The 27,844-nt window shown below is 49.3% G+C and overlaps 1 protein-coding gene across 3 annotated transcripts; it reads left to right on the forward strand.

The window, feature by feature from the left end:
- Positions 1-350: 350 nt before the first annotated feature.
- Positions 351-18,579, forward strand: GATA2 (GATA binding protein 2). 3 transcript variants are annotated; one of them, XM_068163779.1, is made up of 6 exons: positions 351-472; positions 7,745-8,235; positions 8,927-9,526; positions 12,138-12,316; positions 15,364-15,489; positions 16,328-18,579. In XM_068163779.1, exons 2-6 carry the CDS (start codon positions 8,007-8,009, stop codon positions 16,625-16,627), a joined length of 1,434 nt encoding a protein of 477 aa, XP_068019880.1. In that variant the 5' UTR covers positions 351-472; positions 7,745-8,006; the 3' UTR covers positions 16,628-18,579. The 3 variants fall into 3 exon arrangements, with proteins under 3 accessions (XP_068019880.1, XP_068019879.1, XP_068019881.1); XM_068163778.1 differs by lacking the exon at positions 351-472 and adding an exon at positions 6,923-7,207; XM_068163780.1 differs by lacking the exon at positions 351-472 and adding an exon at positions 6,949-7,207 and having other exon boundaries at positions 12,171-12,316.
- The last annotated feature ends 9,265 nt before the right edge of the window (positions 18,580-27,844 follow it).

The following is a 27,844-nucleotide window of genomic DNA, read 5'->3' on the forward strand; positions in this document are numbered from 1 at the left end:
TGCAAGCAACAGACAATGTGATGTGCTTGTACAGATATTGTAATGATGCAAATGAAGTAGAGGGGACGAGCTGCCTTATTATGTACATAAATACACAGTGGCTCGCTGTGCCATCCTTGAATGCAGGAGAGTGAGAGAGAGAAGGGGAGGGAAAGAAGGAGAGAGGAAAAGAGAGGGAGGGAGGAGGGAGGAAGGAAAGGGGGGAAAGAGGGAAGGGAGAGGGGAAAAAAAGGGTTCAACACGAAGACTGCTGCCAGTTTGCAGCAGCGCGCACCTCGGGCACCCTTCCGCCTGGCTGCGCGCACCCACAGCCCGTGGCAAAGCCGCCGCTCCGGGAGCAGGCAGACGGGGGGGCTCCCGCGGCCGGCGACCCCTCCCTGGCCCGCATAGTGGCCCCGCGGTTGAGGAGAAACAGCGCTTTCCAGGAACCGGCGGGAAAACTGAAGGAAAACGAGGACGGGCGAGAGGCAAGGTAAGGGGACACGGCTGCGCGGCTCTGCGCGGACCGGCACCACGGCTCCGCCGTCGCAGCGCAGAGATGAGAGTCCTGCTGCCGGAGCGCATAGCTCGGGACGGTTTTCTCTGGGGACAAACCTGGCAGGCTTTTATGAAACAACGAAAAAATGCCCGCAGAGCCGCCAGCACCCCTGGGCCAGCTCCTCCCGCCCGGCCACGGCCGTGGCGAGCCGAGCCCGGTGCAGACCTCGCCGGCCTGGAGGATGGCGGATGCTCCGCCGGCTCTGCCTGCGGCTCGTCCGAGCCCGAGGCGCAACTCGCACCGGCACCCTGCGGGGAAGCGGCCATTGGGTCTGAGGTTTGTTCTGGTTTTGGTTTTGTTTTGTGTGCGTGTGCTTTTTTTTTCCCTTTGCCATTGTGACCGGGGTAATTATTTAAATCTCCATCTTGGAAAGTTGTGCAGCCTTCCCGGAGACAGGGTGGGCAGAGGCCTGCGGGCCCCCCCTACACCACCACCACACACCCCCCCGCAGCTACATCCTATCTCCTCGCTCCCATTGTTGGCAGATTTGAGCAGTTAAAAAAAAAAAAAAAAAAAAAAAAAAAAAAAGGAAAGAAATAAAGAAAGAACAGAAAGAAAAAGAGATGTGAGGGTTTGTTCTGGCCCGGGAAGGCGGCGGGGCCCGGCCCCGCTTCCCTGCACCTGCCTCCCGGGGAGTCCTCTCCGTCCCAGTCCCGTGCAGCAGCTTATGGGGCTTTGCATGATTTAAAATTGCCCAGCCACATCGGGGACCGCGCCGCTCCTCTCCGCAGGCTCTTTCACTCGCGTCTGCGTGTAGGGTTTTTTTTGTTGTTTTGCTTTTTAATGTGCGAAGTTTCCCTATTTATCCTCCTTTTGCTTTGGAGTGTTGAGGCTGGAAGTCAAGGGGGGCGGGGGGGGGAAATAAAGTAGATGCAACCAGGAAGGGAGCCTGCGTGATTCTGAGGCGCTTTCAATGAGAAAAGTGATTTAGCTAAGTGGGTTGCGGGTTTCGGTCGTGGGAATTATTTCCCCCCAGAGCACGGAACACCTTTATCAAAGGCAGTTATGTATTTTTTTCCCTCGGAAGTCCGAACCCCGGCTTGGTTCTTGCCCCGCGGCTCTCAGGGGCCACATGGGACAGGCACCACGGGAGCTGCCAGTGCAGAGCGTGAGACGAGCCCCACTCCCCGGCGCCGGCTCGGTCCCTCCCTGCCGAAGTTTTGCCTGCGGGAAATAAATCAAACCTGCAGGATCGCCCTCTTTTCTCTCTCCTCTAACAGCCGCCCCCGAAATAAACTTGCAAGGGAAAAAAAAAAAAAAAACCAACCAAAAAATCAATATAAAATTAGGGTGATCACCTGCGAACGAAATCTGTCCTGGTAGCTCCTGAAAAAAATCTTTGTACCTTTCTCTGGACGAAGTTGTGTGTGTGCGACTCCCCGCGACTCCCCCCAGCGCGTTTTTCTTTAGGAACTTACACAAAAGGCGTTTTTGTGGGGGGGATGGGGTCGACTTGAGGCTTTTACTCCCCTTTATTTGCAGCCGAACAAGCCATGGGGCTGCAGGCAAATTGCGGACAAGGCGCAGGTGAAGGGACCCGTGAGGGAGACTGAGATAGTGGGCTTCCACGGTGGGCGGCGTACCCCGCAAAAATCGTTTGCGGGATGGGAGACAGTGAACAAGTTCCTACAGTATTTAGCGAAAAATAAGAAAAAAATATAAGTATTCCGTGGTTCATTCCCCGAGCCGTCTCGTCTTTTCTTTTTTTTTTTTCTTTAATGCAGCTTAAATAATGTCTTGTGGTTAAGAGGTAACTGTGCCATTTTATAACCCTATTAGCTGCCACTAATACGAGTTAGTAACGCAGGACGGGGGGGCCGGGGGAGAAGCAAAGCAAAAAGGAGACAAGGCCAGAGGGAGGAAAACACAGAAAAAGAATGGCAGAAAACAAGAACTTCCTCTCTCCAAAAAAATCACACCCTAGGAAATAAACCTGAGGCGGGGGAGCTGCTCGCTGCGGCCGGTGGGTCCTGTACCTGCTGCGGCCCCGGCGGGGTCGGGGGAAGGAGGGGGGTGCCGGGGTGGTACGGCCCTCCCAGCCCCCTCCCTTCCCCGGCCCGCCCCGGGGCTCACACTTCGCCCCACCGGCACCCGCGGCCCAGCGCTGGGCTGAGCGCTTCTCTCCTCCTTTTTTCTTTTCACGGAGTTTATTTTGCCCTCCCTGTGGCCGCCACGGGCTGCACCTCGGGACGAAGCGGGGCGGAGGGAGTGCTGCACGACCGCCTCGGGTGGTCTCGACCCCAGGGGCTCTGTTCACCGGGCGGCGGGAAGGAGCGTGGTCCTTCTGGAAGCCGCCGGGAACACCCCGGGAAGGCAATGTCTGGAAGAAAGTGCCCCGGGGGCTGCGCGCCCCACCCAGTCCACCCCCTCTGGCGCAGGTACACTTTTTTTTTCCGAGGGCTAGGCACCTAGGATCGGGGAAAAAAAGCAAAAGAGGAAGCAAACCCCATCCCGGGTGTGTGAATAAATCGTCGGAGTGTACGGCCGGGGAGATTTGTTTTCTGCCTTCGCCTTTTCTCGGGCATAGGTGTCAACTCCATCACATAGCGCTACTAATTGTTGCTAAAACGTTGTCGTCTCCCCCCTCCTTTAACGATATGACATCACTTGTCAATCAAATCAAAATAACCAGTTGTGTTCCCAGATTTGGGAAAGCTTCCCTATTAAAAAAGAAGGGAAAAAATTGCAAATGCAATAACAGAATAAAGTTAATAAACCCGGAGGCCGTTGTGTCTGGCGGGGGTGGGGTGGGGGAAGGAAGACGAAAGGTTGGGGGGAGGAAGGAGGAAAGGGAGAAAGGGAGGTAAATAGGGGGTTGGAAAGAGGGGGGGCGGGCGAGCGGGCCGCGTCCTGACCCCGCCGGCCCCTCTCCCCGGAGGCTTGGCAGAAAATTGAGGGGAGAGCTGCTTAACCAGCCGTGTGAAGCGGGCTACGGAGCGGAGCTAAGCTGCTGGCTTCCAGCAGCCAGCGCGGGTTGCCGCCGCTCCCGGTGGGTGAATTAATTGAATTACAAACCCCAGCCGCGCCGCCGGGGCATTCAGCGGCCCAGACCGGAGCCGGCAGCCGGTTCGCCAAACGCAAACGTGAGGACAAGACAAGCGGGGAAATAAAGTCCTGCGAGCCAGGAAACCAGAAGGTTTCCTAGTCAGCCTAGGAAACCTCACATCTTAGGCGCGGGAATTAAACCTCTCCCTCAGCACAAATCGTTTATGTTTGCTGGAGGGGTCATTTAGCTTACAAAGGGGGTTAATGGGTGTTTGGGGATGAGTACAAACCTCGAGGTGGGTGCGCTGAGAGGCGCCGGCCGCAATGCCAGCACCTCGGGGAGGGGGCGGCCGAACCCCCTGTACTGGGAGAGTGCGGGCGCCAGGCGGGGGCCCGACCCGAGGCAGGGCGACCGGAGTCGGAGCCGGAGCCGCTGCCCACTAGCTCCTTTTGTTTTTGCTTCGCCGGCCGGCCCCCGGGTAACCGGAGACGAGGGCTTCAGGGAGTCCTGGCCGGGCAGAGCAGGGGTCTGCCTCACCATAAATCAAGCCCCCTGATTAATCTTTACAATTTGTCTTTTAAAACAAACACGAACGAATTATCAGCTCGTTAACTGCGATTTTATCACCTGCCTAAAACAAACAGGCCCCCCCACTCTCCCCCCCCCAAAAAAAAACCCAACAAAACCCAAAACCAACCCAACAACAAAAAACCACACCAAAAAACAAGAAGAAAATAAAAAAACAACTAAAGGGAAAAAAAAAAAACAACAAAAAAACCCACAAAGCCCGCAGCCACAAGCTGATGGTAGCCGGGCAATAATTAAAACATCTATATTAATTATTAAGGACGTAGCGAACTACTGGACTTCGCCGGGAGCTGGTGGGGCCGGGGAGATCCCGGCCTGGCCGCCTCTCAGCTGCATCAGGAAAGACGCCCGGGCACTGTGTGCCCCGGCAGCCTCCAGTCTGTGGGCAAAGCGAGGGGCAGAGAGGACCTACCTGCAAACGCCCATGTTTATACGCATCCGTCTTTCAATTAAATATATATGAGGATCCGGTCTGGGGGGGGTGAGGGGGAGAATATTTGGATGGTTTTGGTATATGAAAGAAAATCGTTTCGGAGGGAGAAGCCGGATTTTTAGAAAGCTCTCTGGGTTCTCTCCCTCCCTTTCAACTTTCATTTTTATTTTTATTTGTTATTTTTGCTTGGTTTCCTTTTCCTCCCTGGCACCTCCGGCCTAAGGCACCCGGGCAGGCTACACGGCGGGCAGCGTCTCCGCAGCGCGGGGGGCATTTAGCCTGCCGAGCCCCAGCCCCTCTCTCGCCAAGCCCGGCCCAGCGCCTGTCCCCGGCCTGCCCGGGCCAACCAACCAGTCCGTCCCGGGAGAAGCCGACTCCACCGCCTCTTCCGCGCCCGGCAGCCGACAGAGGAGCTGCCGCGCGGCTCGCCTCTTGCGACCCCCGCTGCGGCAGCAGAGGGGGGTGGGGCCAGGGGCCCCGCGGTGCCGGCGCCGCGCAGCCCCGAGGGCAGGGGGCCAGGGGTGAGGATGAGCGGGGCAACCCCGGTTTTGGGTGCAGGAGGCCGGCAGACGAAAGTCGGGGAGAGAGCAATGCTGGCTTCCCCTGCCCTAGCTTCTGGAGACCCCATCCCCCGCGTCCCCGCCCTTCCAGACTGCACTGTGGGTCTCCCTCAGGGGGCTGCACTGGGGTACCCTCGAGGGAGATTTGGGGAAGGACAATGGGTGGTGGGAGAATAGTTAAAGAAGGATCCTCGTGTCGCTACGGCCAGACGGGTTCCGCAGCGAGGAAAGGGAGTTTTATTATTATTATCGTCATTATTATTATTATTGTTATTATTAAAAAAAAAAAAAAGTTCATTTCCTGGCGAATTTGGCAGTGACGGGTGACGTCAGAGCCCCGGCGTCGTAGTGACTGGGGCGGCCGGGCCGGGGGAGGCCGGCTCCTGCTCCCATCCCCCAGCGCTGCCCGCCGGGGGTGGGGCGACTCTGGGGGGCAGCAGCATCCCCAGGGTCGCCTCGCTCCCCCAGGGTCGCCTCGCTCCCCCCTGCTCCATACTCACAGAGGGACCTGGAATAGCCCCATGGCATCGACGGGTTCCCGCTGCTCCTGCCCGAGCCGCGTCGTCGGGCTGGAGCCGCGGCCAGAGCCAGGCAGACTGAGGGGCCGTTCTTTCCCGCACAGCGGCCTCGCTCCCCGGGCTGGGGGCGGCTTCCTAGCCCTGCATCCAGCTCGGAGGTTTAAGGAATCTCGAGGAGAGCTTCCCTTTTTCCCCAAAAGACACGGCTGAGGAAAGGCAGAGATGAGCCTGGTAAACGGGACCTGCAGCGGCGCCCGGCCGCGCTCTGGGGGGTTGCTTGTAACTTTCCCATTATTATTGCTTTGTGCCCCCAAAGCGGACGGGTTTTCTCCATCCTCGGGAGGAGCAGAGCCCGACCAGCACCCCTGACTACAGCCTAGCCGCGCCGCAAACTTCACAGAACACGCCTGTCGATGCGGGTTGTGCCTCCTCGCCGGCCCAGAGCACACGAAGTGCTTGTACATATTAGAACTGTGGGGCTTGGGGAGCTTTTTTTCTGGCATGTATTTAAAAAAAAAAAAAAAAAGGAAAAGTCTGTGGTCGCAGGGCTGTACCCCCATCGGGGAGACTGGACGCGCTCCCCGCGCCCGGCCCGAGGGCCCAAGGCCGAGAAGCCGGGCTAGGTCCGTCCATGCCCCGCAGCCTGCTAGAGCGGCCTCGCAGCCCGGGACCTCCTCGCTTTGCAGTTCCCCGGGGCCATCGTGGAGCCTCACATGTATTTGTTGTTATTCTGCTGTGGTTTGTTTTTTTCTTTTTCCCCGATTCAGACAGTTATTTCAAATTAACGTGATGGGAACAACCACGCTGGGGTTCCTCCCGGCTGCGCTGCTGTGCCTGACTGAGGGAAATTTAGGGTATTTATCTCCCCGGTGCCGGTTTCCATCCACACAACCCGGGCATCCCGGCGGCGGCTCTGGGAATCGTGGCTCGGCGGGCGGGCAGCACTCGACGGAGCCGACTCCACTGCCTAGCCCTTCACGCACTCCGTCCTTGCTCCCCCACCCCGGCACCCCTCATTCCCGCGTCCCTGCACACCCCGGTGGGACAACCCCCCCTCCCCCTCCTTATTTTGCCGTCCCCGCCCCGCAGGGGCGTGCAGCTCCCGGGCAGGGAAAGCCCCCACGGCGCTGCGGGTGAGGATGCTGCGGGCGGGGGAAGGGGGCGGAGGAGGGGGTCTGCGCCGCGCTCCCCCCCCTCCCACCCCCCGGGCCGGCTCGGTTTGGGGCCGGGGGTGCGGTTGGGGGCGGTGTGGGGAGGCGGGATTGGCTGGCCCGGCCGCCGGCCCTGCGCGCCCCGGCCCGTCTGCGGCGCCGCGGCCAGCTGGCGCCAGCGCTCATATAGGATGCGCGGGGATGGGACCGAGCCGGCCAGAGCAGCGGCTTTGCCATCTGAGTAACACCCTCTATCAGCCTCCTCTCCTCCCGCGCTGCCTTTCCCCCCATCTCTTTCCTTGCCTTTTTTTTTTTTTTCTTCTCTCTTTTCTTCCCCCCTCCCTCTCCCCCCTCCCCTTTTTGCGGTACTCGCATCCTCCGAGCAGGCGTCCATCGCCACCCACCCTGCCGAGGCACCAGCCTCCCGTGCCGGGTAAGTGTGGGGCGCGGGGGGGCCGCTGCCTGGGACACTCGTTGCTTTCGCTAAACACCCTTCTACCCCCTGTTCACCGTCTCCCTCTCTCCCTCCCTGTTTCTTCCCTCTTTTTCCTTTTGTGTCAGTCGGAGTTCTTACTAGTACTACGCTACATCGGATCTGCCGTTCTTCCTTTTTTTTACCCCGCTTTTGAAGCCAGCTGGAAAAACTCCTGTTGACGTGTGTAGGGAAAGCGGAGGGGGAAAAAATGCATCTTTTTTTCCTTTTTTTAGAAAACTTTTTTTACCTTCTTTTTTTTTTTTCTTTCTTTTTGGTAGAGAGTTTGAAACGGGATCTCTGTTTATTTTGTGGGGCAACGAGCAGGGAGTGCTCAAGGCGAGGACTGAAGGACTTCGGGGGAGAGGATATTTTTGGAAGGGGGGAGGGGCTCTGTTTCCCCCTCCCCATCCATGTACCTCCGGGAAAAGGAGCCGGCCAGGCGGGAAGCTCACCCCAGGGCAGTCGAGTCGCTAACCCTCCTGTCTCTCCCTGCAGGTGCTACCCCGGCGCTTTCCCGGATCTGCCTCGGCCACCCGCCTGTTGACAGAGGGACACGCTGACTTTGAGAGTTCTCCCCTACTTTTCCGAGGGCTCGCTCCAGTCACCCGGCAGTTTTCCCTTTAAGAAAAGTCATCCTATCTCCTAAAAGCCACCAGCAACGCCGAAAGCTACCCCCCGAGCAGCACCACCACCTCCCCATCCACCGAGCATCGCTCGCTCCTGATCCGGGGGTGGGTGGGAGGGGAGGCCCGAGGCCATGGAGGTGGCCACGGACCAGCCTCGCTGGATGGCCCACCACGCCGTGCTCAACGGGCAGCACCCTGAGAGCCACCATCCCGGACTGGCTCACAACTACATGGAACCAGCGCAGCTCCTACCTCCAGACGAAGTCGACGTCTTCTTCAACCACCTGGACTCCCAGGGCAACCCCTACTATGCCAATTCCGCCCATGCCAGGGCCAGGGTCTCCTACAGCCAGGCACACGGTAAATCGGCACCCGCTGCCCTCCTTGGCACCCCTGGCCCCTTCCCTACCCGCCTCTGCATGTGCTCCCTAGGCCCCTCTGTGACGGCGGTGGAGACGAAGGGGTTCACTTGGGGGCCGCTTCGGTGTGTTGGAGCCAGGGGGAAAAGAGATGTAAGAAAACAGGATAGAAAGGGCGGCACGGGTGGATTTTAACCCTAGAGATAACCAAGGGCTGCTGAAGGGAAGGGAAAGAAAGGGCGGGAGGGAGGGGGGAAGTGTGAGAGGAAGGGGAAATAGTGTGAGCACAGGCTAAAACTTTTCAGACACGGCTGCTTCCCGGATGCAAAATACAAACCAGTCAAAATCGGCAATGGATTTTAATTGGGGGTGTTTTTAGGAGCTGGAGAGAACACGCAGCAGCATCTTGGAAGACAGAGCAGAAAGGGGTTTGCTGCTTATCCCAGGGGTGGGGCCGGAGAAAAAGGTGCCTTTCTTGCTGGGCTGGCTGCTGTCTCCCTTGGAGTGGACAGGGAAGGGGGCTGTTGCGCCAGCCTGGCTGCTCTTGTGAAATCTCCCCCACGCCATGCTCGGCTCCCCTCCGGCTGCCCGCAGGCTGGGGAGCTGCTTGGGCCGGGAGCTGGGGGGCCTCCCAGAGCCTCGCCAGGCTGAGCCACCCCACGCTGATCTCAAACGCTCTTGTGTTCCTACAGCCCGCCTGACCGGGAGTCAAATGTGCCGGCCTCATCTTATACACAGTCCCGGGATCCCTTGGCTGGACAGCAGCAAGGCGGCACTGTCTGCCCATCACCACAACCCCTGGACCGTCAACCCCTTCACCAAGACACCTCTGCATCCTTCGGCGGCCGGGGCGCCGGGCGCCATCTCCGTGTACCCTGGCAGCAGCACGTCCAGCACCGCCTCTGTGTCTTCGCTAACCCCCGCCTCGCATTCCGGATCCCACCTCTTCGGCTTCCCCCCGACCCCTCCCAAGGAAGTGTCTCCGGACCCCAACTCCACCAGCGCTGCCTCCCCTTCGTCCTCCACCGGGGCCCGGCAGGAGGACAAAGACAGCATCAAGTACCAAGTGTCACTTTCGGAGGGGATGAAGATGGAGAGTGCCAGCCCGCTCAGAAGCAGCCTCACCAGCATGGGGGCCCAGCCTTCCACACACCACCCCATCCCCACCTACCCTTCCTACGTTCCAGCCGCCCACGACTACAGCAGCAGCCTCTTTCACCCCGGCAGCTTCCTGGGGGGCCCCGCGTCCAGCTTCACCCCCAAGCCACGGAGCAAGGCCAGGTCCTGTTCGGGTAAGTACTGCAGCCTGTACTGGAGCCCCGTCGCTTCCCGGATGGAAAAGCCGAGGGGTGAGGGCTGGGGAGTGCCTTCATGGAGGTCTTCACTGGCGGTTTTAGGGGTGAGGTTGTGAGGTGCTGCGAGGCTGAGTGCTTGTGTCAGCTCCCTTGGGGACAGAGGGGCAGGTGGCTGCTTGGTCTTGCTTTTCTGGGGTTTTAAACTAGGAGATGGAGCTTGTGCCAGGCTTCTGTGGGTGCCAGCATATCCACAGTGGCTGCGGAGCCACCAGGCACTGACCTTGGGGCACTCGGAGGGGGCCGAGGGGCAGGAGGAGTGGTGCGGTGTGAGCTGGCCGATCGGGATGTACAAAGGGATTTGTAAGAGAGGAAAAAAAAATGTTTCTTTCGGAGAAAAGCTGGCCTCGGCTAGCTGAGGGTCTCAGGCACGGTCCTACTCCCCTGTCTGTCAAGCCCGCATGAATCACACGTGAGGATTCTAGTGATCGGGTTTTTTGCCTCTATAACTTTCAACGTCTCTTCATTAATAACAAACCAAGGCCCCGGCGCAGGATGAAAGTGAAACTCACCCGGCCGGCCCGTTTCACGTCGCAGAGGGCCTTACTTGCTTCACCTCTACAGGAGCAAAAGTTCAAATATAGTTTACATACCAGTGCGAAAGACTAAGGTGTCCAGTCTTATTTAACTGCAGCCTGACTTTAACTGGAAAATACTCCGTTGGGTTTTTTTCCCTTTTTTTTTCCCCTCCGTGAACTAGACGTTTCTCTGCTTCCAAACGAGTGACTGCAGAGCTTTCCCTTGTTCACAAACTCTCCTGCATTGCTTCCCAGAAGTGCAGTCCTCAATCAGCAAATTAGGCGATGGGCAAAATTTTGATCCCACTCTGGAATTACACTCGATGAGCAACTAGATGGATGAATTAAAGCAGTTTGTGTAATTCTACTAACCTTCCTGTTTTAACATCCTCAGCAATGAAAGGAGATGAGCTACAGCATATTGGCACTGAATTTAAATAGCCCTTTAAAAATAAAGGACTACCTAGGTGCTTGTGTGTGTATCCTTATCCACCACTGCACATATGTTTCTGAACATACTACATGCATTTATTTTTAAGGCAGGCAGTCATTTAGAAGAGTGATCTCTTGTGAGTTTTGCCACAAAAATATCAGCTATTTTACAAGCTCATCAGCTCTTTCAAATGGTTCCTCTGAGGGGGAAAAATACAATCTCTTTCTGCCATTATTTAAATGTGGCTGCTGCTATGTATATGTATTTTTCAGTACTGCATGGAGTAGAAAGTAAAAGCGATTGGCAGCCTGAGCCTTTCTAGTTTGGAAACAGATTAAAGATCCGGGTGTCTGAAAATAAAGGGATCTTGATTTTTTTTTAAAATTTATTTTTGTCCTACAATCTTCTTAGTTGAGAGAAGCAAGGAGCTGCTTTTGCTTTTCTTTTTTTTTTAAGGAACTGGGGAAAGTTCGTGACCACTCAGTGTTTTTGTACGAAAGCTAAGACTCACGACACCACGACTCCTGCAGCTTCCTGCCCTAGGAGGGACAAAAGCTACAAATGCACCACTACGGTGCTCCCCTCATTTTTCACTCTAGGCTGTGTTGTTTAAAAGCCACCCACTCCCTAGATTAAAGGAGGCACAAGCCCTGCTGAACTCAACATGGCCTGCTTCAGTTATGAGCAAAAAGAATTTCCTCTCCAGTTAAATACTGTAGGATTTGCATAAACTATATTAAGAGAGATTTCTATATTAAGCAGACCTGCCCTCAAACCATCAGAGGCAAATGAACTTTTAGCAGAGAGCTTTCTGAGGCAGAAACACATATCTAGGAGTTGCATGCTGGGTTTTAATAGGGCCACTCTACAATGCCGTGTTTCCCATATCGTGCTACTAAAACTAATAATGAAGCAGCAATAAGATAAATTGCTCCCCACCAAATCCAAACTATGCTGTTGAAAAAATCACAGAATAGAAAAGCCTGCTTTTAACAGTAATTTCCAGAGTGAAATGGAACTTTCTCAGAGAGCAGCTTTAACAACATTTTTCTGCCTTTAGGACAAAAATCGTAACCGAGTCTTTGGCATTCTGTACCCACTCTCTCTCTGTTCGGCTTTGCTTTCTCCTCTTCTAGAATGTGCAACAAAAAAGGAAAGCACAGAAAGGGAGGTATTTTCTCTTAGATGGAATTCTAGAAAACCTCTTCTTTTGGCTTAACAGATTGTGTGTTTGCAGGTGTGTGTGTGGACACGTGTACATGTGTTACTTGTGGCAGGAGAACGCAGGATCTAACCCTTGGAGTGCAGTACATATGGGAGGGGAGAGGGTGCTCAGCGCAGATTAAGGGAGTTCTCCTTACTGAACCGATAACTTCCATCTGACACAATAAGAGTGTCACTCTTTCTCACCTTGCAGAGAGCTGCCTATTTCTGATCATGACATAAAATACTCACCAGAGTCTGGGCATTCTCAAAACACTGCTGCATGTGCTGTAGATGTCACTGCTGTCTGATTGTGCTTGAATTAACACACTTGTTTTGACTTCTGGAAAATGCCTAAAGGACAATGCAAAAAGCTTTTGTGAATTTGTTTTTAAAGAAAGAAATCCGGTTTCTTCGTGTTTCCATTTAGAAGGCAGAGAGTGTGTGAACTGTGGAGCAACTGCTACCCCTCTCTGGAGAAGAGACGGCACTGGGCATTACCTGTGTAACGCCTGCGGGCTCTACCACAAAATGAATGGTCAAAACCGACCTCTCATTAAACCCAAGCGAAGGCTGGTAGGTGTCTCTATTTCTCTTGGGTTTGGGGATAACTTAGGCAAAGGGGGACCACACGCAGGCACAAGTCAAATGTGTCTCATCTCTGCTCCCCTGTGTGGAGCCGAGCTGTACTGTACACGGGGGGTCAGTCACGTCGAGGTCACTGCCATGCCTCGGGGCAGAATTCCCTCCTCTCCCCCTGGCCCCGGCATCCCCAGCACAAGGCAGTGCGGCCGCCGCTGAGCCCGCCAAGCTCGCCTCCGTCCCGAACCTCCCCGCCGCTCGCAATGCGTGCGGGATATCGTATATCCGTCTCCCCGTTTATCCTCAGATGACAGCTTTTAATTTAAGTCCTCATTCACTTGGCCTCTTGGGATGTTCTGTGCACATTCTGGGAGCGAAAGGGTTAGGAGTTTGAATGTCTTCCACCATGTACTAAGAGAAAAAAAAAAAAAGCAAAGTTCCAGCTCCAAAAAGGAAAACAAATCAGATGAGTCAAAGCTACTGCTCCCTACTTAATAATTATTTGTATAAAAGCCATGAAGTAATTTTCGCTCATATTAATATTGGTTCCCTCCCCGGACAATCCCCTACTGTGGGCTTTTTTTTTTTTTTAATCTTATTATTTTTCCATGGAGTCACCTATACTTTGTATTTTCATTTGAGTGATTTAAAAAAAAAAAAAACCCAACAAAAAAAAAAAATGTCCTTTCTAAGCTCCTGGTAGTAGTTTCCTATCCGGATATCTGTACGTTAAAGATAAGGAAACTTTGTGTATCTGTTTCCTGACTCTTAAAAGCTTTAGAGAGTTTCTATAGGCAAGCCTTGCCAGTCATGCTTGCTGTTTTGAAATTTCTAATACACTCCACTCCACAAATAATGCGTAAAATGCTAAGAATAATAAATATATTATTTCTTTTTTTTTTTTTTGGGGGGGGGTGAGCTTTGTGATTTATGATGCCTAAGTCTCTCTAGCTATTGGCGGGCACATTTCAACGAGGTTTGGAGAGAGCAGAAAATTGGCATTACTGTTCTAACACTGGGATGAGAGACAGAAAATTTCTGTCACGAGTCAGAATTTGAGCTATGCGAGCTTCTTAATGACTTGCCTTCCAAAGTGACTGACATATAGAAAAATGTTAAGGCAACAGTGCAACATTATCGTCTCTCAGGCTCAAGTGCTTTCTGGTCTGAATGGGACAGGCCATAGAGTTAAGCAGCATAGCTGAATACCAGTAAGCCATCTCAAATATGCAAACATGGGTCTCCACCTTCCAGTGTGTTGGGAAACTGTTGTGTGTAGCTATCCTGCAAGGGGCTTGGGGGATGTTAGGGAGTGGTTTTTTAGTGCAGTTGTTTTAGTGTTTTGTTTTAATCAGTTTGCAGCTTTGTTTATTGTCCCCTTTTCCACTTTGATTTGCTTGTTTGTGGGCTAGAAGAGGTAGCCATCTTTGGGAATTTGTTCATCTGACATGCAATAGCAAAGTGATCATATTAATAACATCACTGTTAGGACGCCTGGCATTAATTGTGTTTGGGTTGCATTGTAGTAGGGGGTACCCTCTCTTTCTGCCATTGGCCTGAAATATGAGTTACCAAGGGCCTGATTCTTGCCTCAAGCTGCTGAGCTATCCATTGGCTTTTGGAAAGTTACAGAGGGCCATAGTATACATCAGGAGCAAGTGAGAACAGAACCTGGTGCTCTCTTGGGAGCTGGGTCAAACTTCACATTGTGCAGCACCAGCTGCCCAGCTCTGCCGGCAGGCATCGGGGTGCATAAAGTTCTGAATGTGAAACTGATGGCTCCAGACCCTGCCCTGCTCACAGAGATGCCCTGCACGTTGACCTGAGATTCACTGCTGCTTCACCCTATGGCTCTCTGCAGCTAATTGCAAAAATATCCAGGCCCTGGGGAAATCATCACAACTGATACGCATTAGAAAGTAAACTCTGCTAATTTAAGAGGAGAAAATACTTAGTCCTCATCATTAATCCAGTTGCATAAAACAGACTGCATTTTGATCGCATTCAGAGGCAGACCTGAAGCTTTCTTCTAATACAAAATGATTTTCCCAAGTATGGGCTGCAATTAGTCCATCCATAACTCATTATACGATACCATGCTTGCACAAAGGAGTATTATTGTGGGGTGTGCTAGACGAGAGCCCATCCTGAAATTGCTGTCTGCTTGCCTTCTACTTTTCCTGTTCTTGTTTTGGGGGGTGGGGGAATGTTTGAGCGTTTCTCCCCCCCCCCAACTTGGTTTCAGCAGAACAATGGTTTTAGGAGTGGGTGGGTGGACTTTTAGGTTGTGTGACTTGTTTCTTTTTTGTTTTTCTGTTGTTCTTTTTTAAGCTAATTATTTGGGGACTTGTCAGCCAAAGAGTTGGGTAGGGACAGAGGCAGCGGACTGGTCAGCAGAATCATTGCTGCAAGGCATGAAATTTGGTTTGCTAAGTATTTAAAGAAAGTTGGAGCCAGTTTTGTTTTCTCCCTTTCACTTGTAAATGGAAACTGAATTTTCAGTGATGGCTCTGATAAATACTGCACCCAGTTAAGTTAAGTTTTCTTTTGTGCCTATCTTTAGAGGGCCGAGTAGGGGTAAAAAAAAAAAATCACATTCTTTAAGATCATTCCCTCTTTCAAACCCAGTCCCAACATTTGGCACAAACTAAGTCGGTAATGAGGAAAAAAAAATAAAAAAGAAAAGAAGAAAAACACAAAAGCATTTCCATTATGCATTCTAGAATCCTGCAGAAAGGAAAACCTGACCCAATCAGGTGATGTTTCCCCTTCTAAAATGCTCATTCGTGGAGTTGGAGATACATTGTTTCTCTCCCTACTTCCCCTGCGCTCAGGGTGCTCCCTGTGAAGGAGAATACATGAATTTAATCAAAAAAGGCTATAAAATGTAAATCTGACCGGAGCTTTGGGTGGGCCATAATACTCTGTGAAATCTCAGTAGCTAGTTCTTCTCAGCCTATATACCGAGTCCAACTTGACCTTTCTTAGGATCTCCCTCCTCCTGCTGATGCATTTTAAATGGCTCTTTTTGTTTCGGTTAGTCAGCGGCGAGGAGAGCAGGGACTTGTTGTGCCAACTGTCAGACAACCACCACGACCTTATGGCGACGTAATGCAAACGGGGACCCAGTTTGTAATGCCTGCGGACTCTACTATAAACTGCACAATGTGAGTATTTACTCAGCTCATGTGTCGCTGCTTGCCTAGTTGGGATTGATGTCTTAACTGCGTGGTGTACACTAGGCTTTTATTGGTTTCAGGGTTTGGGTTGTTGTTTTATTCCTTCCCTTGTTTCCAAGGTTCCCCTGGGAAGTGACAGCCATTCTTTGTCAGCATAGTGATGCTAAGTTCAATGACATTACAATGTATTAGCTTGGCTTCTAACGCTTGAGCAAACCGGGCCAAACAGAGCTACCACACTTTGGTCGTAACTGAGCGTGTTTTTAAAGTAAGTGTGCTCCCTCCAGAAACATGGAGGATGTTTGGAATGGGCTCTGTGCAAAAATTAATCCTGGTTTTAAATATTTAAAGAAAAAAATAATAACCTCTGAGGCTTTGTTTGATTATCCATATTTGAAGAGAAATGAATCCTGAGCAGGAATCGCTTGGCATGTTGGAACCTTATAAACTATAAGTGACAGAGGTTACTGGTGCAAGATTGCTCATGTCTTAGGACTGAATGTGGGTCAACATGTGCCTTCTAGTTTGATCTCTTCTATTAGGAAATGAATGAGGACCGAGGGTTAAGCCTACGGGAAAGAGAGTCATCGGCTGCCAAATTCGGTTCAATTTGTTTTTCATGTCTAGGGGTTTTTGTGTGTGTGGTTTAATAAAACAAATCAATATAAACAATTTCTGAAGAGAGAAATGCCACTTTTTTTTTTTCTTTTTTGGCCAGCAAAAGGTCTCCATCCAGGAAAAACACATGGGGGCTGTCCAAATATTTTCATTTTTGCACAATAAGGTCATTTTGTCTGCATGAGCCTGATTTTCTCATTTCTTGCAGGTGAACAGGCCTCTGACCATGAAAAAGGAAGGAATTCAGACCAGGAATAGGAAAATGTCCAACAAATCAAAGAAAAGCAAGAAAGGCTCTGAGTGTTTTGAGGAACTGTCCAAGTGCATGCAGGAGAAATCGTCTCCCTTCAGCGCTGCTGCCCTCGCTAGTCACATGGCGCCCATGGGGCATTTGCCACCTTTCAGCCACTCTGGACACATCCTACCAACACCTACCCCCATCCACCCATCTTCCAGCATCTCATTTGGACATCCACATCCATCCAGCATGGTTACAGCCATGGGATAAAGCATGATGACCAAGAGGCCCACTCAGAGATTGAGAGCATGGGGTTTGCCTAAGGTGATGCCAAGTAAAATATTCTGCCAAAAGGAGAATGTAGGGATCTTTGCTCCCATGTGGTTTAACTCTTAATGCTGGACTGCAACCTTGCAAATGACGGGTCTTCTGCAGAAATGTGTAGTGGTGCCTGTAATGCACTTTGCCCCCTCAGGTATAAGAAAAATGAACTCACCTGTTTGATACTTAATGGTCCAGCAGGAAGCAAAAGGTGGCAGAAGCTGAAGGAAAAGGCTCGGAACTGGCTTTCCTTTCTCTCTTTGTTATTACTGTGAATATTGTAAAGAGATATAAGCAGCCTCCCGGGATGGAATCGGCTCCCTTGAAGCCAGACATGCTGGATTTCTATCATGAACTTTGTTTGGGATGGGGGTGGGGAGGGGAAGGGAAAAAAGAAAGAAAGAAGAAAAAAAAAAAGAACATCTTTATAAAAATGTAATTTTTAAAATGAAATCAGACACAAATTCATATTTATTTTGTTCTTATTTTTCACAAAAAGCCTCAACCCCTCTGACTGCATGTTTTTATGCTGTTACTTGCAATGGCTACCCTGTAAGAAAACTTGCCTTCAAAACAAGGGAGAGAGTGGGGAAACATATTTGGCAGCCCCCTAGCATTAGCTCCATCTAACCTTCTCTATCAAAATATCTACTAAGAAGGGGAAAACAGTTGGGGCTAAGGCAAACGTGTAGCCATAATAGGGGATTTTAATGTGCCCAAGATGGTGATGATTTTGACACAACTTTTTCATCATTTCCCCCAGCATGAAAGAGTTCTTTTTTTAAAAAACCAAAAAACCAGCCCCTCTCCCTGTTCCTCAAAACAGATCACAAAAATGAGACAAACTGTTGGGAAAATAAAACTCAGGAAGCCAATCCTGTACTAGCGAGGGGTGAGATACAAACTTTTACCAAGCTGTGTCGCGCAGCTCACTTTCTAGCACAGTAAAAAACCATCGCAGGGCATAAAAGCATCCAATTCACAGGCTTTAGAGGTTGAAGCATTTTTGTTGTGTTGTGTTGGCAGCTGTCGCTTAAAGATGCAGATTAGCTGCTTGGGCAAACTTACGGCGGTGTGGCCACCACGGCAGGGCGGCCACCACGTCCGCACGCGGCCTGCCAGCGCGTGTGCTGTCTCAGGCATCCAGGCCCCGGTGGGCTTCACAGGGAGGAAGGGCAGAAATGAGGGTGAAATCACTGGAGAGGGGAAAAGAGAGAGAGAGAGAGAGAGAGAGAGAGAGAGAGAGAGAGAGAGAGAGACAATCAGTTTGAGCTTCACACATCTGTCAAATCCCAGCCGCAGCGACAGCTGATGAGACAAGGGAAAGCCTCGTCCTACGGGGAACGTCCGTTTTCCCTAGCGGATTTTATATGGAAAAAAAAAAAAAAGAAACCAAAAAAAACAGAAAAAGAAGAAAAAGGGAAAAAAAAAAAAAAGAAAAGAAATCCAAATCTCCCATTATTAAACCACATTGTACGTAAATGACTGAAAACCAAGCTATTGCCAATGTGAAGTGTATTCTATTGATTGTTATGATCCGATGCCTCTCGTGAACACAAGCTCCAGTATAACATACAGTGTACATATTTAGCTATACTTCTGATGAAAATGCCCCCCACGAGCAGAGGGGTTTGATAATGTAAACCACGTAAGCTTAACTCTGTGACAAGCTTTTTGTTTTATTTGATTTGATTTTATTTTTAACTTTTTTTTTGTTGTTGGGGGTTTTATTTCTTTCTTTTCTTTTTTATCCTTTCCCCCCCCCCCTTTATTTTTTTTTTTTGTTGGATCAAGACAGTTTATCTTTACTGCAAAAGTCCTGCTTTAAAGAGACAAAACCCCAAACCAACTAAACAAATCAAAATGGATGTAAGTTTAATTCTCTTTTTTTTTTTTTTCTTCTTCTAAACACATAATTCAAATCTTTTGAAGATGAATTAAGAACTGAAGCAGCCATGAAAATCCTGGTTTCCTCCTTTTTTTTTTTGTTTCCTGGTCTGCATAAGGCATATAGGTGCACTTTGTAAAGAAGTGGAAATGAACAGAAGGCTTAAATTGGTTGGGAGAAATCATAAGAGTTTTTAATCTACAGAGATAAGAAAAAGAAAATTGGGTCCTTTTTCATTTTGTTTTTTTTAACCTTTCACAATGGTACAGTTGTACATTTATTTGTACCCAACTCAAGTTTCTGTAGGATTTGGGCAGGGGAGTGGGGAAGGGATGTGGGTGGAAGACAGGGATTAATTGATAACAGTTGACAAAGTGCAATATATTGTCAGTCACTGCAGCATAGACAACAGCAGTCAAGATTTAAATTATTTTGTACTTGTATCAGCATAAAGAAAAAAAAAATTTTTTTTTCTTCAGTATTTTCTGGTTTTATTTTAATTTTTATTTTATTTTGCTTATTTTTGGATTAGTGAACTAAGTTATTGTTAATTATGTACAACATGTTTATATATTGTCTGTAAAAAGTGTATGCTTTCCCTCATATTCCTCCAAGGTGAATATTGCTAAGAATAATAAAATACCTTTCTTTTTTTTGTGAAAGCACTGGTGCCCAGCTTCGTTGTCATGAAGGCTGCTTTTAAGAGGGAGAGAGGAAAAATTGCACGGTCATTGTCGCCAGTAGCACTATTAGCTTAAGCTATATGCAGGGCAGTCTATTGATATTTCAAAAACCTACCAGGGTAGGACAAAAAAAAGTAGTTGGGGAATGATTTAGTATAAAAAGCACAGGTACAAAAGCTCATTCTCTGGTGTTGTTTTGGGGTGAGGAGGTCATGCAGCTAAGTGTGCTAAAGTTTCTAAACCAGCTTCAAATCTAAGGTGGCAGCCGTTGCAGATGATGAACGGCAGTTTCTCTGGTTGTTTTTGTGTTGTTTCTTGGGGTTGGGTTTTTTGTTTGTTTGTTTTTTTTGTGTGTGTTTTTCTTTTTAAACTGGAGAAATAGTTTTCAATTAAAAAGAAGTTTTAAAAGCACTGTAAACATGCAGAAGCAGCCAGCTGCCTAATGGGTTTCAAGGCAGGGCCAGTGTTAGACCATGCAAAGTTCTCTGTAGGTTTTTTCCCCTGCTCTAACAGGCAACACCATCAACCTAGAAACCTGTTTCTTACCATTTGGCATCATCTGTGGTGTGAATGGAGCAAGGGGGGGATGGCCAGCTCTGAGATGCTCAGTATTGTCCTGGAAAGAAGGGGTTCATCTGTGGGTTCCAGGGGGGAGCATGTGTGGGCTGGCATACGAAGATGGAGACGAGTGCTTACCATGGCCAAAACTTTGTGGCTGCTTTCATCACATGGTTGATTCTGACCCACAGAAGGAATTCCTCAGGGCCTTACAAAGCAAAGTGAAGTCTTGCAAAGACCTCCTTGCCATGTGTGGGGGTGAGCACCGCTGCTACTAAACCAATATTTTCAAGAAAACTGCTAATGAACTTTGGGTTTCCTCCTTTGACCCCCTGGGAGTTGCGTCTCATTTCTGTGGAAACTAACTTGGGGATAACTCCTTACTCATTAAGAAAAAAAATAACCCAAGTTCCTTTTTTTTCAGTGTGTGCAAATTCCAGCCCTTTCTATCACTGCTTCTCTTTAACCGTGCAGCCTCCTCCCCAGCCCCCTTCGAAAGCCCTGCTCATGAGGGAGAGGGACTCAGAGCAGCTCTAGATGTGCTGAAGGAAGCACACACAAGCAGGACAAGGCCTTCCCGCATCATTTCAGACGAGTTAATCATCTCTCTAACTTGTTTAGCAAGGCTTAGTGCAAACACCCATTAAAAAAATAAAAGGGGGAAAAAAAGAAGGCAGTTTATAGCATACCATACAAGCCTCATTTAAAAAGAAACATGTTCATTTTCAGACAGGTTGAGAACAGGGTTATAACTGAACTCAGCCAGTCTCTCTCCACGTCTCCACATTTGAATAGTTGAGATGAAGACGGAGTGGGAGAACTAACATCGCTTTAAAATAACGTAGAATAATCAAACTCTTCCCTTTGTTTGTACATTACAGGCTTTGATGAGAACTTGGTGTTGCCTCTCTGCAGGCATCTCACTGGGTTGGTCAGATCCACTTGCAGAATCAGGGCTGTGCCTATTAGTCCGGAGGGGTGCTGCAGCCCCCCAGTGCCTGGAGGAGAGTGCCTCTTCCAAATGGGATCTTCAGCAGTTCCTGCAACACAGATAACAAATAATCCCATGTTTGTCAGGTGGCACTAATCTATGAAAGATCAAACCATCCCTCTGCAATGTGTGTATCGTATTTGTCTCCAGACATTTTGCATAGCGGAAGAAAAACAAACAGCAGGGAATGGAAATGGAGCAAGTGTGCAAAGTTCAACACAAAGTGTAAGCACAGAGCAGATATTGAGGCAACAAACTGGGATTTACGGTCCTTTCACTACCACCAAGCACTGGGGGACAGGCTTTTTGTGAGGGGAGAACCCTGACATTACTTGCCTTTGGTTCCCGTTGTTGGGATTATTGTTTTTAAGCCATGCTTAATTGTCATGTCTCCACGGCCACATCAAAAGCCAAGAAGATTAGGTTACAGGGAGTGTTTGATGTCAAAATACAAAATAAATAAAAGGAAAGCTGAAAATGTACTGTGCTTTCCATGATGTCTAGGGAGGGTTTTGCCTCCAACCTTCTTTCTTTTGTTTTTTTTTTGGTGGGTTTTTTCCCCTCCCTTTTTAAAATTGTGCTAAGGTTGCACTTTTAGTGAGGAGATCGCATTTACTTCCCAATAACTCCACTTCTTTCCCGGGACGGCCTGAAAGGGTTAATATCCCCTCTTTGATGGCAAACATGGTATAATTAACGCAAACTTCTTAAGTATCCTGGTGACCTGTAGATGGCCACATGAGAATTTTGTTATTTACTGACTTGCCAAACGTTTATTGCTTATAGCAGGACGAGTGGGAAGCAGGCATTAATTTTGATGCTGTTATCTGTGATTGTGTGTAAAGTTCATAGCAGAGAGTGCCTATATGTCAGCTGCAATTAAACATTCCCCTTTCTTTTTTTTTCTTGTTTCTTTCTTTTTTTCCTTTTTTTTTAAAATGAATTTCATGTTGGTGGAAGGGGTCAGACTGGCAGCTCTGCAAACTGAAAGCCTGCCCATTTGTAGAGCAGGCATGACACAGGCAGGCACAAGACAACTTCCCCTTACCTGCAGCTTGCAAAAGAAAACAGTCTGGCGCCATAGAGCATTTGATCCTTGGCTTCTCTACAGAGACAGTCAAATCAGTACCAACTGTGGCAGGGTACAGAAGGAGGTTTTGTGGTGTGACATCTCCCTTTGGAAACCAGCCTGAAAAACACCAAAAATGAAGCCAAAAGTCACTATCAGGTGAATATGTTCATTTATCACCAACCTGAACTGGATTAGAATGCGTGACCTAGAAGTAAAACGCTTTGTTTAGCCCAAGTCCCTGGGCCATCTGGTCCTTGCAAGTAAACATTTCTAAGTGAGATTAAGTGGCTGTTCTTTAAGCATGGTGATATGAGCGCAAACCAGGCTGCTCTGGATCTAACATCAGTGCATCAGGGCAGCTGGATGGTGCCGATTCAGAGACACCATTTGCTTGAACAGCTTTGGGTGCAATTCTCCATGGAGTCAGCTTTGCAGTAAATCCTGATTCAGTCTGATGTGTCCTTGATGAGCTCAACCTAAATCCAGGGCTCACATCACATCGAGGTGCTGCTGAGAAGTTGAGGGTCACATCAGAGGAAAACTGTGGGAGAGACTGGAGCAAGAACCACACTGCATTTACAGTAAGAACTAAGTTGCATTTCTGAGCACCAAAAGCTCTACCAAGCAAAGTGCAGAAGATATAGCAGGAAAAAACCCCATCCAGCAGGTAGTAACACAATGGAGAACTAACCCCTCCTTCAGGGAAAGGCTTCAACATACTGCTGAGGGAGGGAACTGCTACTGTTTGGTCTATAAAAACTAAATCAGGGAAGTATAATTTTAACCCAGCCTATGCAGCAATACCAGGGAGAAAACAGCTACCCACCTGTATCTCGCTCCTGTGCTTCTCTCTGTGGTTCTGCACTCTGGGCTGCAGGAAGTTATTTGGAAGAAAGCTGGCACTGGCTCAGGAGGGTCAAGAGCACATGTAAATCATCTGGAGTTGGGCTTATCAATGTCAGAGCATGAACATGGACTCTTGTTTCTCCTGAAGACCAAAGTCTTCTCTAGGGAGCTGGGGGAGTTTGGCTTTTCTTCTGGAGCTTGATTCAGCTCCTCCTTGCTCTCTGTCAGGAAGAGAGGACATGGTAGATTTCTTTACATGGGACACAGGAGCATTATGTTGGCTGTTTTTTTTGGTGGTGTGGTTTGGTGTTGGGTTTTGTTGTGGTTTTTTTTTTTTTTTTTTTCAATTTGTTTGATTTTTATTTTATTTTTTATCTCTGCTTCTTTCATTCACATCTACCTGCCCACACTGCCATTCTGGTAGCAGATTATGTTGCTACAGTGATTCGAGGGCAACCCTGTAAATCCCTACTGGATTTTGCTGTGAAATTCAGGTTACTTGACTGTCTCCTGCAACATTTCAGCTCATCTTTTTTCCTTTTCCTTTTCCTTTTCCTTTTCCTTTTCCTTTTCCTTTTCCTTTTCCTTTTCCTTTTCCTTTTCCTCTTCCTCCAGTGTAAAATTTTGAAGCAAACCCACCCCAATTTCAAGAGTTAATCTGTTAGAAGACAACTAGATGAGCAAATGGAAACAGAACTAACTCATTCATGTAACCTCTGTGTCCACAGGCACCGTGGGCTGTGTGTTACTTTTCTCAAGTGTAACTCCCACCAACATAGGGGAGGATGCTCTTCATGATGAAGCACATCTCAGGACACAGATTGCGGTCTGACCGGTGGCAGGACTTACCCCAATCCCTCCTATGCTCACTTTCTGATAACATGCAAAGTAACAGCACTCCATGCCTCAGTTTCCTCTGGCAAAACAGGCACAAAAAAGCCATGACCTCCCCTATCAGCTGTGTACAAGTGCTCACTTGCTCCAGTCTGGCAGACTTCTGGGCAAGTTGTAACAAACGTCTGTGTGTGGTGTGTGCTGATAGGCACAGCACTCTCCCCTCTAGACTGGAGACTCCTCCCTGCCTTTGCTGTGGAGCTGTTGCTCTGCTGTTAGCCTCGCTGTACAGATGTCTGTGGCAAAAATGACACACTGGAGAAATTAGTCATTGGAGTGTATCACCTGGCTGCTCCCAACTGCAGCACACAGTCCCTCACAGAAAGCCCCCACCCCCCACCCCCGCCACATGCATGCACTGCCTGCAGCCCAGCCTGTTGCAAAGCAGCCCTTTCTCCATCTCCCATGCAGCCAGCCCCTGACCTTCCTTTCACATGCTCTAATGGCCACTAGAATACTGTGAGAGCTCACAGTCGTGCTATTAAACAGCTCTAATTTCTCTTCAGGCCTTTCCCCTCCTCCCTCTGCCTCGGTCTCTCACGACTTAACGTTTAAACCAGCTGAAGTTTACAACAAATCAAAGCCTCCCTATAGGCGCAGATTGTCTAAATACAGAAAACAGGAAGTGAGTAACCTTCAACGGGAAATTGTTCATCCGATGGAGGCCAAGACCCAAGGCCCTGTGCTTTTCAGTCCTGCCCCAGCACAGCAGCAGACACAGTGTGTACCGGGGGAGACACTCAGTGTTTGGCAGGAGGGAGTGGTCTAGGGAAACTTCTGCTTCTCTTGCAGCTGTGTTGGGGCTGCTTCGAGAAAGGAGATGGTGTTTGTGCCTGTGCTGAACAGTGGATGGGCAGTTTGGGAGGGCTGTTTCTAAGAATATTTGGGATGGGATAGAGAAGCAGGCAAAGGCTGAAGGAGAAAATGAAGAAGTGACATGAGTGCAAACTAAAACTCCTCCTCGCTTCCCAAGACGGTGAAGATGGTAAGAGAGCACCGCCAATGGTGTTGGGCGGCTTCCAGCACACAGGGCGGGAAGAGATTTTGTACGACAGCCCACTTGGTGATGAAAGGAGAAGACTTCATTTCCTAGGCAGAGAGAATAATAATTTATTTTCATAGAATAACTTGCCTGCTTCCCCTTGCCAGGAAAGATCCCAAATTATTTTACCGGCTGTTTATCTAAGGCTTATATTATTCACTACTGAATTGCAATCATTACTGGGGTGGAACACAGCAGCTGTTTAACAACTCAAAACAATGCCCCTTTTTTTACAGGAGGTCATATTAAGACCGTCTCTAACTGAAGGTGAACTTTTTGCTACGTGCTGCGTCCCCTGGAGTAAAGATTTGCTCAGGATTTTGCTTTTGCCAAAATCACAACACTGCCAAAGAAACTAGGATGCACAAACACATCCAAGCCGTGCCTGAGTCCTTCCACTCCAGCTCTGGACGGGGCTAATGAACCATGTACCACAAAGTGGCTCGTGGTTCACAGACAAGTTTTTCTCTGGCACCTTTGGAGCCTGCACCTATGCTTACATGCTGGTTTATGCTCTGGGCAGCTCATGGGATAAGCACCAGCAACCAGGCCTACAGTCTCTGATTTGAGAAATAGACAAGAAGGCAGTCTGGAGTTTGGCGCCACTGTTGAGGAGACGTGGGTTGGTTGATCCTGTCCTTGTTCCTTCCCCCAGAGCTGGGAGTTATACAGATGAAGGGCACTCCTGAACAGATGTGCTCACATGGGACAGTCAGTCTCCAGAGGACATACATACAGAAGTCACAGCCAGGATTAGACCTGCCTGCCTGAGGTGTCACACTCCTGCAAAAAGAGGGGCTTGAGAGAAACATACAGCAAGGGGTAACTGCTGGGTCTTTTGAGTAGGACAAGTTAGAGATGAAGCTTCACCTTAGATATCTTTGCAACAGCATTTCAAACATTGCTCCAAATATACCTTTTAAAAATACATTTAAATACTAGTTTTAGGCAGGAATATTTTACCTTTTGCTCCTGCAGTCTTCTTCTGCAACGATTTCTCATGGTTTTTATAGATGAGTACAGCTGGACCTGTGGCATTTTCTTCACAGAGATTTTCTCTCTTGCATAAAGATGAAGTTTATTCGGTTGTTTTGCTAGCAAACCAGCTGGCTGGGAGAAAGATGCTCTTAATCAAATAGCCTCACTGCGTCTCTGGGGAGGACTCTGTCTTTTTTCCCATCACAACAGGTTTCCTCTTTGTTCTCTGGTGGGCAGGTGTTGTCCCACTGGGATGTGGAAAAGGGCAGGCTCTGATCCCTTTAAAGATAGCCCCATTGGTAACAGATCAGAGGGGCATCCCTAGGTTGTGGGAGAGTATGCCTGTCTTGCTTCACTGACTGGTAAATAATAGAGCTGGCTCTCAATGATACTTTCAGGGTTTTTAACAGGACTCCTGTTCTCCAGGGAGACAATGAAAGGGAAAGGAACCAAGAGGGTGATGGCTGTGTCTGGCATTGCCAGAAAACACAGCTGGTCCTGCAAGTGATGAGAGCAGAGACGATGCTTCTCATCAGGAAAGGTGCAAAGAAATGCTCTCTCACTGTATTATCTGCTTGCTTTACTCTCTTTCTCCATCACTTCTACAGGAGACTGACTTTGAGGGATGCAGAAGTGTATTTTGCTCCAGTGTAAGACAAGACACATAATCCCCTAGATGGAAATGCTACTGCAACCCCTAGTCTCAGTCACCCCTTGGCCATTCCATCTTGAGGGTTACAGCAGCTCTTTTCTGACTTCCTAGGAAGAAAGATTGTGTGTGGGGGTTAAAGGAGGTCAGGGAGTTTCAACAGTGACACTGGCCTGGGCGAGATGACCAGGAAAAAAGGTCTGTGGCTTCTCCAGTGGAGTAGCTCTCTGCCTGGAGTAGGTTTTCTTCAGCTGATCTTGTGCTCACAAGAGCTGAGATAGAGGCAGGGATCTCCAGTGTTTCCTTCTTCTGTGCTTTCTAAAGTGATGCAGGAGGCACCCCCAATGCTTCCAGGAGCTGTAGACTCTTGAGATCTAGAACATGCTCTGCATCTGCTTAACTCACAAGCTTAGTGTCTCTGCCCACTCAGTTAAAGCAAGATTTACCTACCTTTGTGTAGGGTTGTGGCAATCCATGAGTCTGTGTTAGTGTAGGCCTTGAACACTGTCATGTTCCAAGAATGGAAACTCGAAGCTGGATGCACTCAGCATCCATAGTATGCAGTTCTGACTGCAAACCATACTATAGGCACATTCACAAAGCATGTGCCAGCACTGTGAGCCAGAGGTTTGTCCAAATGAAACAACAATTCTTACATGCACAAGCTTCTTGAATTTCTGTGTTTTGGTGAGATCCCTTTGTCCAGCACCATTCCAGCCCCAGCAAAGCTGTCCGTGAGGGACTCACACTTGCTCAGCAAAGGCCTTGCATTCTTGAAAGTGTTAACCCTGAGCCTGACTCAATGCACAAGAATGCAGCCACTTCAGGTAGAGTCTGCAGTGGGGCCAGGCTTGAACACTGCCTTCATGGGAGCCTGCACAACTCCAAATTCAACAGAGGCTGCACTCAGATGTGTCAGGACTGAGAATAACAGTGATGGCTCCAGCATGTTAGACAGCTTACTATATTTTAACATACCTTTTCTACTTTCTTTTCTTGTGTTCTTTCTTGCTGTCACATAGTTTCATAGTTTCATTCAGAGTTGGAAGGGACCACAAGGATCATCTAGTTCCAACCCCCCTGCCATGGGCAGGGACACCCCACACTAGATCAGGCTGGACAGAGCCTCATCCAGCCTGCTCTTAAACACCCCCAGGGACGGGGCCTCGACCACCTCCCTGGACAACCCATTCCAGGGTTTCACCACTCTCATGGTGATGACATGGAAATGACCTTCCTAGCCTATGCACCCTACACCAGTAGGACATCTTTTTGCCTGAGCCGTCTTGGTGCTCTCTTTATGACATTTCACTCTCACATGTACACTTTTGTTGAATTTACTTCTGCGGCTCAAACCAGCCAGAGTCCTTTAATTCTGTCACCTTAGGGCCTGCAAAGACTGGCCATTGTCCTTGCAAAGCCATCACTGTGGGCCACTCCTTCACATGATCCAGGCCTGCCACTGCCAGTCCGGCATGAAATCACCACCGCTGCTCAGCATTCACGCAGGCTGCTTTCACTTTTAGCCCTGCTGCTGAACAAACCCAGCTCTCTCTTCACGTACA

The sequence above is a fragment of the Melanerpes formicivorus genome, unplaced genomic scaffold (genome assembly GCF_026170545.1).
Source record: "Melanerpes formicivorus ecotype bairdi unplaced genomic scaffold, bMelFor1.0.p_v2 SCAF_74, whole genome shotgun sequence".
NCBI lineage: Eukaryota > Metazoa > Chordata > Aves > Piciformes > Picidae > Melanerpes > Melanerpes formicivorus.